This window comes from Protopterus annectens, chromosome 6.part0 (genome assembly GCF_019279795.1).
Source record: "Protopterus annectens isolate FY-2018-M chromosome 6.part0, PAN1.0, whole genome shotgun sequence".
In the NCBI taxonomy this organism is placed as follows: Eukaryota; Metazoa; Chordata; order Ceratodontiformes; family Protopteridae; genus Protopterus; species Protopterus annectens.
In genome coordinates, this window is record NC_056737.1 from 86,035,862 (window position 1) to 86,051,487 (window position 15,626).

General features: G+C 42.4%; 1 protein-coding gene across 1 annotated transcript in view; it reads left to right on the top strand.

Annotated features, from left to right (window-relative positions):
- TTLL5 (tubulin tyrosine ligase like 5) overlaps positions 1-15,626 on the top strand; it is a gene marked incomplete in the record, with an annotated part of 5,893,562 nt that overhangs the window by 5,729,597 nt on the left and 148,339 nt on the right. Inside the window, 1 exon segment of the mRNA XM_044073865.1 lies at positions 12,390-12,607. Within this exon segment, the coding sequence (XP_043929800.1) occupies positions 12,390-12,607 (218 nt within the window).

Sequence of the window (15,626 nt, forward strand, 5' to 3'; positions counted from 1 at the left end):
AGGCCTTTTTTCTCTGCCCGGAGACCAGATTCAGACCGATGACCATGATTCAGACTTCTGAGATGGCTAGGCCTCCTGAGTCCCTCCGGCTTTCTAGCAGGCCATCCAGCCGAAAATCTACTCCTAAGCAGGCATCAGCCTCCCCTCAAATGCCTCAGGCTCAGATGGTTAAAATGGCTAGTGATCTCTTGACCCTTATCAAGGGCTCTCAGCCACCTCCTTCTAACAGGATTAGGGAATTGTCCCCAGAAGCTTTCTCTGCCTCAGGCTCTGAGGTTTCCAGCAACTCTGCTGATGAAGAGGGAAACTCTCCACTTTTTTCTGGTTTTGAGGATTCTAATGCAGAAGACTCCATCCCTTCTGCCTCCCCTCCAGAAGATTTTTTTTTGGAGATATACTGAATACTCTTAGGGAGCATTTCAAATGGGAAAGTCAGGACTACCCTCAGTCTAAGAAATGGATTAGGGAATTCTTGGATTTGCCACAGCATAAGCCTTTGGCTATCCCTCCAGTTTTGAAAGTTGTTGATGTTTTCATGGAGAATTCTTTGACTCCTAATTCTGTTCCTCATGCTCCCGGAAAGCCTGACAGGTATTCTAGAGTTCCTGATTCTCATCAGTTCATAGGTTCATACTAGGCTATCTGCCCGAGGGCATTTACAAGCCTAGCCCATAGATTTGTGGCTTACGCCACCCCTTTAGTATGGGGAACTATACCCATTATTTTGCTGTGCCTCTGTTGAGCAGTGACACTGAGGTAATCCCTGGGGTATATCTGCGATCTCCCATCCATTGGTCAAGATTTCTCTTGAACAAGGCCAGCGAGGTGCTCTGCCTCACATATACCGGGATTTTATTCCACAGCATAGGGGTCTTTGGGTGATGAATCTATCCCTCCAGCGCGTCCTATTAATAGCCGTGTCGAGGTTTAAGTCTCCCGCCCTTGTGACTCTGACGGATCTAGATTTTTTGAGGTGAAGCATATTCATCAAATCTGGGTTTGCCATGGCCTTGTATGTTAGGCAAAGGTCACCTCTGAGCAACTGAATAGAGCTGGAGTTCTTTCAGTCGGGCAGCATAGGACAGATGTTTGAGACCCTTTATCCTTTTGGTGAGGAACTTTTGTGGCCTCTCCAGCTGCTGCAAAATAATCAGTTGCTATGAGCCTTTCCTCCAGACTTTCATAGGTTCATAGATTAGTACTAGGCTAACTGCCCTTGCGAGCCATTTCAAGCCTAGCCAATTATCCCTTGTGAGACTCAAACCCTGCACCTTGTGTTTGTAAGGCAAACACCTTAACCATTAGGCCACCCTCCCAAAGTTCCTTTTCAAGAATCTTACTGCTGATCCAGAGATTATTTCTCAGGGCCCTAAGGGTGTTAAAGCCATGATTGCTAAAAATCCTGTTCCTTCTGACAGGGAATCTAGGGCCTTGGCTAGATGGGGTAAAAAGGTTTATACTTCTTCCACCCTGGCTGTTAGGTCTGTTAATTGTCTTTTTCATATGCTTAAGTAACAGCAGCATACTTTGGAGGCTATTAAGGCTAGAATTGTTGGTGTTCCTTCCCTGATGGAGAATAAGGACATGCATGATTTATTGAATTCTGCCACTCTTGTCACTAAACATTCTCTACATTGTGGTTTTGACACTTTGGAGGCTTCTTGCAGGGCAGCAGCCACTGATTCTGTCATTAGAAGACATGCTTGGCTCAGGAAACAGCCCCTTTCTGAACCTGTCATATCTAAATTACTGGATGTGCCTTTGCACAAGGACAATCTTTTTGGTAGCAAAGCAGAAGAGGTGTTGAAAAAGTTGGAGGATAAGGCCAGATCTATGCAAACTCTTAAGGACTTTCTGCAAGTTCAGCCTCCTCATTTTAGTAGACATTACCCTTCTAGAAATTGGACTTTTCCTGACCCTAGTAAACAGAGTCGCACTAGGTCTAGGGGTTACAGGTGGTCTAGGGGAGAGACTTCCACCCCTCAAAAGACTAAGCACTGGCAGGCTTCCTCTTCAAAATTGGGGAGTTCTAAGCAAACTTTCCAAAGCAAGCATTTCCAGTGACTTCGGCCTTCCCCTGCCTGCCTCTGCGGGCCCAGGGTTTCCTTTGGGGGAAGGTTAGCCATGTTTGCAAATGTGTGGTTCACCATCACAGACAACAAATGGGTGCTCAAAATAGTATCCCAAGGCTACAAGTTCTCTTTTCACACCTTCCCTGTCCACCAATGATACCCAGATATCCCCCCAAATCACAGGGCAGAAGCAGAAAAACAAGTTTCTTCTTTACTAAACCTGGGAGCAATAGAGCCATTTCCTGCACTACAGATAGGCCAGGGTTTCTACTCAAGACTTTTTCTGGTTCCCAAAAAAAGGGGGCACCTGGCACCCTATTCTGGATTTGTCCATTCTAAACATTTCTGGTTATCCCCAAATTCAGAATGCTCACTCTTCAGCAGTTGCTGCCAATGCTGGCCAAGGATTCCTGGCTGGTGACTTTGGATCTCAAAGAAGCTTATCTGCACATCCCAATAAGGGAAAGCTGCAGGCAGTTCCTTCACTTCAGGGCGGGGAACAGGCACTTCCATTTCTCTGCACTGTCCTTTGGCTTATCTACTGCTCCCAGAGTTTTTACCAAATGCCTGGCTCCAGTCATTGCTTTTTGCAGGCAAAGAAACATTCAAATGTACCCTTACTTGGACGATTGTCTTCTTCAGGCAAACTCTCCAGAGCAACTTCTAAAGGATTTGGACTTTGTAAAGAACCTTCTCACCTCTTTGGGCTACACCATCAACAAAAATAAGTCAAATTTGGTAGCCGCCAAGGAGACTGTATTCGTGGGAGTGAGCCTGAACACAGCTGCTCAGATTGTATTCCTCCCTCAAGAGAAACAAATGGATCTTTCAAATTACTTCAAAAATTTGGCAAGCATGACCCAGCTCTCTGCAAGGCAATTCCTGCAAGCCCTGGGATTCATGGCTTCATGTATTCTGATGATTCCATATGCCAGACTGCATATGAGGAAAATACAATGATACCTCAAAAACCTTTGGTGTCGACACACTCAGGATTTAGACCTGATACTTTCCCTGATTCTCTGCCTGCAGACGGAGTTCCTTTGGTGGATGACGGCCTGTGCACAGAACAAAGGCCTGCCTTTCTATCCACCTCCTGCCAGCCAGACTCTCACCACAGATGCCTCGGACTACACCTGGGAAGCACATCTAGAGGCAGATGCATTCAGGGGACTTGGAACTCTCAACAGGTTCATTTGCACATAAATCTGAAGGAACTGATGGCAGTCCAGCAGGCCTTAATGGCTTTCAAACATCTTCTCTCTCTTGGTCCTCTTCTAGTCAGGACAGACACCACAATTATGTGGTACATCAACAAGCAGGGAGGGATGCACTCTTACCCCCTTGTGCAGACAAAGCATGATACTATGGTCCATAGCAGCTTCCTTGGGCATTCATCTGATGGCTCAGTTTCTTCCAGGAAGGCTCATCACCTTGGCAGACCGATTGAGCAGGCAGGTCCTGGATCCTCATGAGTAGCAACTAAACAAGACCATCCCTCTATCGCATCATTCAGCGTTGGAGCACTCCCCAGGTGGATCTCTTCTCATCTCCAACCAACCGCCTTCTTCCAACCTTTTGTACCAGGGATCATCACAACAAAGCTTGGAAAGTGGATGCTCTGTCCTTCCCCTGGACACAGTTCTCAATCTATGCATTCCCTCCTCTGCCTCTTCTTCCCAGAGTGCTAGTAAAGATAAGTGACGTAAAACCAAGGGCCATCATCATAGTTCCAGACTGGCCCAGACAACATTGGTATCCACTACTTCACAGTCACTCCCAGTCTCGGCCTTGGCATCTTCCCCTGATACCAGATCTCCTGGTTCAGGAGGATGGAAGAATTCTGCATCCTCATCTTCAGAGTCTGCATTTGGCAGCTTGGCTCATAATTTAAACCTTCCCAACAAGTGGTCGAGGTCCTTTGTGAGGCCAGGAGGCCTAGCACTAGGAAATCTTATGCAAATAAGTGGAAAAGATTCTCCATTTGGATGCAGACTAAAGGATAAGACCCTTCTCAACCTTCTCTTCCTCTCATTCTTGAATATGTGGCAGTCTTGCTTAATGGTGGACTTTCCTTTTCTTCTATCAAAATCCATGCTTCAGCTGTTTCTGCTCATTATTCCTTTCAGCATCCCGTTTTCTCTCATCCCTTGATGAAACAGTTCCTCAGGGGAGCTAGCAATTTAAAGCCTCCCAGAAGGGCACCTACTCCTGCTTGGTATCTCAATTTTGTACTTGAGAAACTTACTCTTCCTCCTTTTGAAACAGCTGCCTCAGCAGACCTGGAGTTTCTCTCCTGGAAAACTGCATTTCTTTTGGCTATTACTTCAGCTAGAAGAGTTTCTGAGCTGCAGGCCTTAATTGCAGTAGAGCCTTTTATCATCTTTCATGTGGATCGGGTTTCTCTTCAAACTAATTCCTCCTTTATACCTAAGGTTGTTTCTAGCCTGTCTCTTAACCAGTCTGTCCACCTGCCTACCTTCTTTCCTAATCCTCGGAATAAAGGGGAAAGGTTACTGCATTCCCTGGATGTGCATAGACATCTTAGATTTTACGTGGACAGGACTAAATCTTTTCGAAAGTCAGATCAGTTGTTGGTCAGTTTTGCTCCTGGAAATCAGGGCAAAGCTATTTTAAAACAGACCATTTCTAAGTGGATTGCTCATTGTATTCACTTTTATTACTTACAGCATGGCAAGGTTCCTCCTCAGAATATTAGGACACATTCTACTAGGGCAGCCACTATCTCAGCAGCTTTCTCAAGAGGTGTACCTACTAGGGACGTACTGGAAGTAGCTACATGGACTTCTGTCCACACTTTCACTAAACATTACAATTTACCCTTGTTTTCTAAGTCCAGGGCTGGTTTTGCCACTGCAGTGTTGCAGGGCATCCTTACCAACCCTTAAATAGTGGGTGTTCCTCCTCCCTTTTGTTTTTTTCCTGGGTTTTGGGAATCAACCCATTTTGTAAGGACTGCAACAGTGAAACACAATGAACATAGTACAGCTGTGTACACTTACCATAAATGTAGATGTTCGAGTGTATTCACTGTTGCAGTCCTGGTCCCCCCCCTTTATTCCTAGAGCACAGACTGGATTTTCTTTACCTGGTCAAACCTTTTTTGGGGGGCTTCTGACAGTTAAGGCAAAAAAAACTGAGGCAATGGTGTCGGCTGCCTTCTTTTGTACCCGACGTCCTGATGTTAGGCCTAAACCGAAGGCAGACGATGTCATATACCAAGGACTTTGGTACTCTGACCGACTGTGGGCTACCGGGAGCCGGATAACCCATTTTGTAAGGACTGCAACAGTGCATGCACTCAAACATCTACATTTATGGTAAATGTACACAGCTGTACTTTCTGGCTAGTGAGGACATCACACTAGGGCTGTGCAACATTGCCTCATATTTGTGTGCATCAGATCCAAGATATATGCACCCCTTGTAGTTGTACAGAAAAGCTGTTCTAGGGTGCTTCCATTGACAAAATCCAGGAATCTTTGAGCGTGTATGTTAGTGGTTATTTATGTTTCTTACTTTATGATGGGATAATTTAAATCACTCATGAATATGGCAGGCTGAAAGGTGAGTGACTTCAATTCATTCAAGTACATAGTATGGTTATCCTTGGTCATAGACGGGGGCCTACAGCTAGCAAGGATATGGTATGTGAATTTACCTAAGGATGCTTGGACATAGAGTAGCTCAAACATGTCTTATTGTTTGACCAAACTTGAGGTGTGCTTATTTTTTATGTAAATTGATCCATTTCCACCTCTTGTCCCTTTGTGTGTGTTTGTTGGTAGAAATATGTGGAAAGTATTAAAGCCTTGTACGGCCAAGGTGCCTTCTGCAGCTTTAAACTATGCTTCAGTAACTGCACAGATGTCAACACACTCCAGGGTTAGGAGAGCTTCCAGGGAGTGAAGCTTCTTGTTGAGACTCCTAGCACTGAGCAGTAACACCTTTAGTTTATCTTGAGTAGAATTTGCTATGTTGTAGGTTTATCTGATTGGCATTGCCAAAAAAAGGCACTGTAGGGTGGATAATGTTTTGGCCAATATCCAAAAGCTTGGGAGGAGGGTACAAGTGCAGACCATCCCTGGCAAAGCAGCATTGTCTATTGATCATGTATTCCCAATCCAACAAATACTGGACCCCTTGGAATTACACCAGTAGCAAAGACAATTGTTACAGTCAGTCAGCTTCTGTTTATATTGTGGTATCATCCTTGGAGAAGGTTGAATGTTGCTCAGTGCTAGACTTATACCTGCCTGGGACACACAATATGAAATCTCTATAATGTCTTTCTTCATGTAGTCCAGGGAGGTGACTCTCATGTCACTAACACCCACATGGACTATGAGAGAGTCATGCTGGTACTTGTGGTTCAGTGTCCTGAGTGAGTGTGGTGTTGTGAATCCTTGCCCCTGATAGACTCTATACTGTCTCCTTGCTCAACCTAGTGAGGAGGTATCCTTGTGTCTCATAATAAAATCTCCAGTGACCAATATATTGTGTTGTGTGGTAGTTTGCCTTAAGTGCTTAGAGGCTGAGACATTGTGAGATGTGGCTGAATGTGTCCTGGGAAGTAATGTCTCTGTAGAGTCTTCAGAAGGTTGCTGAGGACAGCATATGGGAGGCTTTTGAGGTTTGAGCAGATTGCATTCAAGGGTCTCAGCATCTGTGAGTTTGTCTCGGATCCATAGTGGGTGCAGTGTGTGTGTGTGTGTGTGTGTGTGTGTGTGTTAGTTAGTTAATTAGTTACTGGCAACCTGTTTGGAGATAACTGTGTATGTATATGAGAGCTTTGCTTTGCCTTGCAGCCTGATAGAGTTTCATTGTGCTATCTGATGTTTCACTTTCCAGAGGCTTTTAGAGTGCCTCTTTCACCCTTTTTTGTTACTTCAACTTGTCTCTTAGCCTCTTTGTTAACCATCCAGTATTCCTTTTTAGCCTGCTCTTTCTTTTGTAGCTCCCACTTTTTCTTCCACTTCTTTCTTTAAATGACTTCTTGGGCATTTGCATTGCACCAGCAGCTTTCCTTATGTACCTTATTTCCATAACTGTCTCAGCCACATATCTATCCTATAGTCCTCACACGTGCTGTTTTGAGATACTATTCTTTTTCAGTTCTACTTATTTCCTCTTTTTTCCTAAGGTGCCAGATCCCTAAGAATTTCCTTGAACTTTTCTGCTTTGTCTAATCAACTTCCAGGTTTTTGGCATATTCTCTGCTGACTGTACAGCCTTCTCTGCCTACTGCTTGCAGCTGGTTGTAGCCACTAGTGGTTTATGCTATGTGCTGATTGTTTCACTGGGGATAACTTTGCATCTTCTAAATATTTGTACTAATCTGAGATTTAAGTTTATCCAGGCTCTAAAGAATTCACATCTATCTGTGCTTGAATGATTCAGACACTTTCCAAACAAGAAAAGTAAAAGACCCTACACTTTTCAAACAACTTCTCTCTCCACACTTCTCTGCTTAGGTTTTGCTGTCAACATGAAATTCAACCCATTCTTTAGTGTTCTTCGGATTTCTTCTGTACATTTGCATTATGATGGCTTTTCAAACTCTAGACAAGACTCATTTTTGAGATCTTGCTTCCTATATCTCTCAAATCTTCAAATGATCTCAGCAAGAGAGATCATGAGAGCCCTAGGATTCATGGTATAAATAGTTCTAATGATTCCACTTGCCAGACTGCACATCAGGGAAATTCAGTACTACCCTAAATTAGTTTGGTCCCAACACTGTCATTCCTTGTTTTTTTTTCCCAGTCAGTCTCTTGCATTATAGTAGGAACTTGATCTGACTGAAGGCCTGATAAAGGCAAGGTCTCCTGTGTTGGGAGGTCATGGATTGAAAGAGAGCCACAAGTTTTCATTGCATGCCAGGTCATCCATGGAACAATTATCTTGGTCTGAATGCCATAATCAGGTTCAATTTATGTATGCAGGTCTTTTTCTTTTGCTTAGGACATCCATTTTACAAGTACTTCCTTGCAGTAGTTTCCTGCATATGCTAAGGGTTGCAGTTAATGTTTACAACTGGGCATGCATTACAGACCATTTATGTTAGTAACAAGCCTTAGCAGAAACATGTCTGTAATGGACATTTCCTACTTTGTTACACAAATGAATGGTTACCGTATTTTAAATTCAGCAAATGATTCAGTACATTTTTAGTGATACAAGTTTCCAGTGAAGGCTGCTGCTTGAATATAAAAAAAAAAACAATTGCAAGATTCTGTTGGAAAACTGGACTGATAAAAATCCATTTTTAAGGGAAATTATTTTGATGCATTAACCTGAGGAGAATTTCATCCTTTTCCATTGATTTATAGGGGTGGGCAAACTTTTTGATTCGTGGGCCACATTGAGTTCTAACATTTGACAAAGGGGCCGGAACAGGAGCAGATAGATGGCATGCTTTGAAAACATCACCTCATTGGGGGAAAAATACAGTTATACAGAGAGAGCACATTTTAAATTTGTTTGAACATTTTTTTCAGTAGGCAATAAAACAAAATGCATGAATCAGCAATGACAATACTGCCCAATTCAGAACATTTCCATCGTAAAAGTCTACTTAATTATTAACATGGTTGCCACCTTTGTCTCATCCATTTCTTCTGGCCAAAGAATAATGTATGCATGTTGCACTCTGGCCTTAATGACTACAAATAAGAAAGAAAGAAAAAAAAATGGCACACCCATAGTAACACTTACAGATTGCTTTAATTTATAGCAAGACATAATGGGATGATGTTGAGACTATGTGGGACTAAATATTGCACAGTCATTTTTACATCACTGACAAATCAATACAACAAATCACTACAATGAATTCCCAATGAACAAAACTGGACTCCCAATGACCATGAAACCATTTAACAGATTTAACTTTCAGGTAGGTGAGCTGGACCACTAGGACTCACTTTCGATCAAGCCTTAATTGCAATACAACTACTGAAACCCAGTGAATAAAACATATCAAAAATAATTAAAAGCATAAAAATACAAATCAGACATAAATGCACAAAACTGTATTAGGTACAGCATATAAAAATAGCTTAATACCTCTGTAAAACAAAAACATTAACACCAGTTACCTAGTAAATATTGTGAGAAGATTTATCTGGAAGAGAAGGATTCCAAGAGTGTTTTACCTCAGGTAACATTGCATGAGCATACACAATGGCTCCCTAAAAAAATGTTTTCATTCTATTTTTATATGAATACAGTATAGGAATTTTAACAATGGCTTCTGAAGTACACTCCAGACACGCAGATACATTTTCTGTCAGTGAAACTGGACATCTATTTAACTTCAGCAGGTTTTGAATAGTGATGCTGCAATCTATATACACACACACACACACACACACACACACACACACACACACACACACACACACAGAATCTTGTCAGCTTTCATAATTCACTTTCTCTCTCCAATCGCTCACACACACATACACTCTTCACCTTTCAAACCTGCATTCAATCACTTTCTCTCTCTGATCGCTCACACACACACACACACTTCACCTTTCAAACCTGCATTCACTCACTTTTCTCTCCAATCGCTCACACACACACACACTCTTCACAATTCAAACCTGCATTCACTCACTTTCTCTCTCCGATCGCACACACACACACTTCACCTTTCAAACCTGCATTCATTCACTTTCTCTCTCCGAAACCTGCATTCATTCACTTTCTCTCTCCGATCGCTGACACACACACACACACACACACACACACACACACACACACACACACACACACACACACACTTCACCTTTCAAACCTGCATTCACTCACTTTCTCTCTCCAATCGCTCACACACACACACACACTCTTCACAATTCAAACCTGCATTCACTCACTTTCTCTCTCCGATCGCTCACACACACACACACACACACACACACACACACACACACACACACACACACACACACACACACACACACACACACTTCACCTTTCAAACCTGCATTCACTCACTTTCTCTCTCCGATCATTCACACACACACACACACTTCACCTTTCAAACCTGCATTCAGTGATTCACTCACTTTCTCTTTCCTATCGCACACACACACACACACACACACACACACACACACACACACACACTCTCTCTCTCTCTTACCCTGAGTAGTACTCGGCGTCTTCTGTTCAATCCATCCTCATGTTTCTGCTGCTGCCATTAATCCTGGGCCCAGCTCCATTTCAGGGCTCGCTGTATCCCCCAGCCTGCTAACGCCATTAATCCCAGCTCCGTGAGCTCGCTATATCCCTGGCCCCTTTGATGCTGCCATGAATCCGTTTCAGGGCTCACTGAGTCAGCCTCTTCTGTTCCACATGTTGCATTCCCGCTGACTGTTAACTTAACCGCCAGCCAGCCGGAAATGATGATGCGAGCTCCTTGAGCTCAATTCCGACTGGCTGGTAGCCTGACGGTGCTGACGTCATCGCGCACATGATGACGTCAGCCCCGACAGCGTGAAAATTTTAAAAAAATTATTAAAATTTATTAAATTTTTTCAAGTTTGGCGGGCCGAATCAAAACGTTTAACGGGCCGCATGTGGCCCCCGGGCCGTAGTTTGCCCATGCCTGATTTATGTGAATGTCTGTAGCAGCTATGAATTGAGGTAATTCTAATGGGCCTTTCTGGATACATCTTCTAGGTCCAGTGAAGATTGTGGTCCAGTTCTAATTGTGAGTGTTGGGGGCCATCAGTAATTATTGTAACATGTTAATATAATACAGAACAAAAACTACAGGCCTGCAAAGTAATGTTAGACTATAGGAAGTTGCATGTCAGATAACTTATAGGGGAAGCTGATTTTGTTCATTTATGTCAGTAGAGCGATCATTGTAGTATAGGGAGCCTTCCCACTGGTATTACTATATTGCTTGATGGGGGCAGCTTCCCAATTGTTTTACCTGTTTTTGAGATTCCTTTGTGAAGAGAAGCTAAGGTCCTCTTGTGAATTTGAGGTGTACTTGCCCTATGTGCATTAGGTTCCAGGGAGGATCTGAATGACCTTGTCTAAACAGAAGATCTTAAAAAATTAATTAATTCAGGTCATGTTTGTATAACCTGGGTTAAGTCCAGCCTCTGCTGCTGCTTCTTCTGCTTCAGATCTTCGCCCTGTTAGTCCATCTGTAAGAGTTAAGCAGTTAGTTCACACAGGTGTGCTGCCAGCCCACCTGCACAGCAGGTAATTGACTAAAATTATGTAAACAAATGCAAGTCGGGTGTCAGGCCTGCACTCATGCTGTGACTGACTGTGGGATATAAAGATTTGTTAAGTACCAGTTAACTTTATCTGTAAATGGTGGTGCTTCTGCAGTGTGAAGTTTGTTAGACAGTGGTGGTGGTTCCTATGGCATCTGGTGCTGGGAATATAGCTGTTCCAGTTTACATTGCTAGCAGTCTGTTATATTTTACAGCAGACAGCTATCTGTCTTTTGCTGACAAGAATTGTTCTATTTCATTTCTGGTGACTGGTTCACATATAAATAACATGAAATCTTCCAGGGATGAGCCTGGAAAGCAAATGATGGTCCTCTTCCCATTTGTCCATAGTCAGAAAGATTCCACATACTAATAGAATGCTCACCACCACTATGAGCGGTCTTGGCTGATGGCTTCTGCATCACCACTCACCAAACAGCTAGAAGAAAATGCAGTTCACATAAAAGTACCTGCATATGTGTTTATAAAATGACTGGTTCCATAGTGCAATGTTATGTTTTCTTGTTTGTCCTAATGGCTAGTTGGCACGTTGTCAGTGCATAGCATGGCAAAAGAAACTAAGCCTCATCCCATGGAATAATGTTCAGCTTCAGATGGAGAGTATTCCTGTCTGCACTATTCGTATGGTTCTGATTAGCTATGAAGGCAAAGGAGGTAGCCAGTTTTAATATCATGGATGATGGGATTGCATGTTTTGAATTCTTTTCTTGGCAGTACAGGAATAACCCATGGTCATTTTTACAGGCTCCACTTTCATCTGCTGTCATTCTTGATGTTGGCCATCATCAGCTACATTTTCACCAACAACCAAACTGTTTGTGGAAAGGAGGTTAGATATTCTTCACCAAAGTGGTGAAGTGTACATTTACAGTAAGGTTTAATGAGCTGTGAGTTTTATGTGTAGTTTGAGTGTTGGTCACAGGACAGTAGGGTAGATGGTAGGTAAAAGAAGTTCAAATTGAATAAAAGAAAATGGATCTAAGGTATTAAAACTGAAAGTCATCATTGAATACTTTTATTTTGTTATATACAGGTTGTTTCATCTGAACATCCAACACTAGCTTTAGGACAGAAGGATGCACCAGCTAGTATCAATAACCAATGGAAAGAGACTACTCCATCTGCCAGCTTAGTGGTTGCTGGTCACTCAAAGTTAATGCCATATCAGAATTCTGTCCACATTGTCCCAAAACCACCAGTCAACAACAAGCAGGCATTATCCAGGAAAACCGCTACTCATCGGTTATCCAGGTATTTTGGCTTATAAAATCCTAGTCACAATCTGTGCGGCTATAGTTTGATTTGATTTGACACAACACCACATTCTTTAATTTGTGGCCCAAATGATCGCTGTCTAATGGCCATTGTATTGTACCACCCCATCCTACCTTTAAATTGCTTTTCAGTTATGACTTTGTGTAGTTACTGATGCAGATATCCTTCATTATTTATTGTGTTGGTTTGTACCGTGGATATCTTCATTAACTTGATAAATATTACATTGGTCAGTAAATCACCATCCACATATACATCAGAAAGGCATGTTTTATAAGCACATTAAAGCAGGTAGTACCTAGTTTACTATTTGATTATGGTCAGTAGTACTTTTCTAAGACAAGTGCGTTTTCATTGCTAACATTTTAAACCTAACTGAAACAACTGGCCCAGCAGTAGACAGTTTCCCACTGGCAGATGTTAACTATATGTGTAGAAACTGACAATCGTATTCAAGTTAAAGGAGCACCATTATTGTGTTAATGTGCTGGCAAGTGTGGTGGCATAGCCTGTTTGGTCTATTTGTGACAGAAGTTGAGTAGTTTTCATATCTGCCCTACCCTTGCTCATCTGCTATACCTGGACTTATGTACTTAATATACTTCAAAACTCATTGGTTATGTCCTTTGCACTAACCCCGACTGGTGACCTCTCTATTTCTTAGGTGCCTTAACTTCAACTGCTTTTAACTTTTTTCTACCACTCCATTTCAGGAAGTGTCAATTGTATAACTGCTGCTCAGTGTGTTTTAAACCTGAATGTAATGTTATGTATGTTTAACTTTGAAAATAATGTTATGTTTTGTAAAGTGTTATTATAATAAGTACTATATGTGCTAAATGCTGGTATTGCTTATGACTGTAATCTGCTTGAAGCTAGCATTTACTAAATCTTCAATGTGTATTATTATCTTGGAGCTTTTCTCCCCGAACCTCCGCTGAAAATGGACATGTATCCAGTCGGACTATCCCGGTCAACAAATGTAAAATTAATAAATATAAGTAGGAACTTTACCCACAGCTACAATAATAGAATATAAAAAAGTGTATTACAGTATATTGCAAATCCAAGACCTGCAGGTTTCCAGCTCATGTTGGATATTGTTAAAGGACTTTATTTGTAGCTTTTCTGGCTGTAGAGAACTCAGCACAGCTCCTCGTGCTATCCAGCAGAGTTCCTAGACCAGCAGAGAGCAGAAAAGGCAACTTTCCAGATTTTAAGCATTTTTTTTTCTTCATTTTTTGACCTTTTGTGTCTTTCGACGACTGTTTCTGCATATTTTATAGAGTTATTACCTGTTTTTCCTGTTTTTATAAGCTTGAATTGTTTGTTGCACTTCCTAGTTTAAGTTTGCTTAAAAGTTAAACTGCAGGCTAATACACTCAAGTGTACTAGCTTTTGATAGCATTTAATCGAAAAACAAAGCATTTATTGTGTTTTCTGTTCTGTCTGTGTAAAAAATTTGAAAAAAAACAAAAAAATATTCTTGTTCTCCATACTTTCCTGACTAGTTTGTTCCAGTGATCAGATTTTGCTGATCCCTGGGCTTTGTCTTGGTTCCTGTACTTCTCCATTTTCCTTGTTTGGTCAGGGGGAAGTTTCTTTACTCACCAGTGAGAGTGGAGAGTACTGAGCTGCCTGTTTGTCCTCAGAGGAGTGGTTTAAGACAGTAACTTGTAGTTCATTGGCCATTTTGGGTCATTTCCTGCCTCTTCCAGCCCCCTGCTATAAAGCACGCTTTAGCGCGGAATTGCCACAGGAGCACACAATAGCAGCGGCGGTTAATCAAGGTTAAAATATTCAGGCTACCTAAAGTCCACTCTTCATTTTTTCCCTTAGAACAGCTCTTCTTGAACTGTACTGCTAATCTAACCAGCCTATTCTCTATCTAAAGAGTTCAGCTCTACTTGATTCCTAAGTAGACTATTCTCTATCTGGAAAGCCTAGCACTTGCTCCTAAAGTACTTTTTACTCTGATATAGCACTTTTTATTATACATAGTACCCCACCGGCCTAAAACCCCTTTTTTCGATCACCCACATCCCTCGAAGTCTTTTCAAACTCATCTACATAAAGTTTTTGTCTATTCCTTCTAGCATGTCGAGGGATCAGTTGCTAGTGTCCTCTCCTGCTCAGCTGGTGAATCTGGGAATATTGAGGCAATTTTACAATTGCCTCATGTACACAGACAACCCTCTCCTTCTCCCACAAAACACAAATACATGTGAGAGATGCAACTATATAGCCAAACTGGAGGCTGAGCTCTCTCAACATAGGACTGGCAAGACCAGACAGGAGGAGAAGGTAACCACACACACCACAAACCCAGTCTCACATAGTACTATCACAACTTCAAATCATACACATAAACACACAAAGACATGCTCGGAGGCTCTGATCAAAAATCTACCAAAACAGCAGAGGCCACCAAAGCAGACACCCAAACAACTGCCACCACAGGACACAACACATGCAACACATAAACCACAAAGTCAGTGTGCCAAACAGTCACAGCCCTTAAGGCCAAACACAATGCCAGACACACTCGTCATAGGTGACTCCATAGTCAGACACACTGACGTCCCGCTCACCAGATTGAGTAAGGAGAAGGTCACAGTAAGCTGCCTGTCGGGCGCTAGAATCCGCCACATAACGCAAGCACTCAGGTCACTCAACAGCAGGTACAAGTATGACTCAGTCATTGTCCATGCTGGTGTGAACGACCTGAGACGTACCTCCCTGGACTACATGAAAAGAGACATAGAGGAGCTCTCTGATTATGTAGCCCAGGCAGGTATGACCCTGACCTTGAGTAGTATCCTACCTTCACCAAGAATGATGCCACAATACAGAGACAAGATGATCAGCTTTAATAATTGGCTTAAACTCTGGTGTCATTCAAAGGGGATCCAATGTCTGTCTGCCTGGGATGACATGCTGGACAAGCCACGCTGCTTCGCAAGGGACGGCTTGCACCTGTCACCCTGGGCTTCGG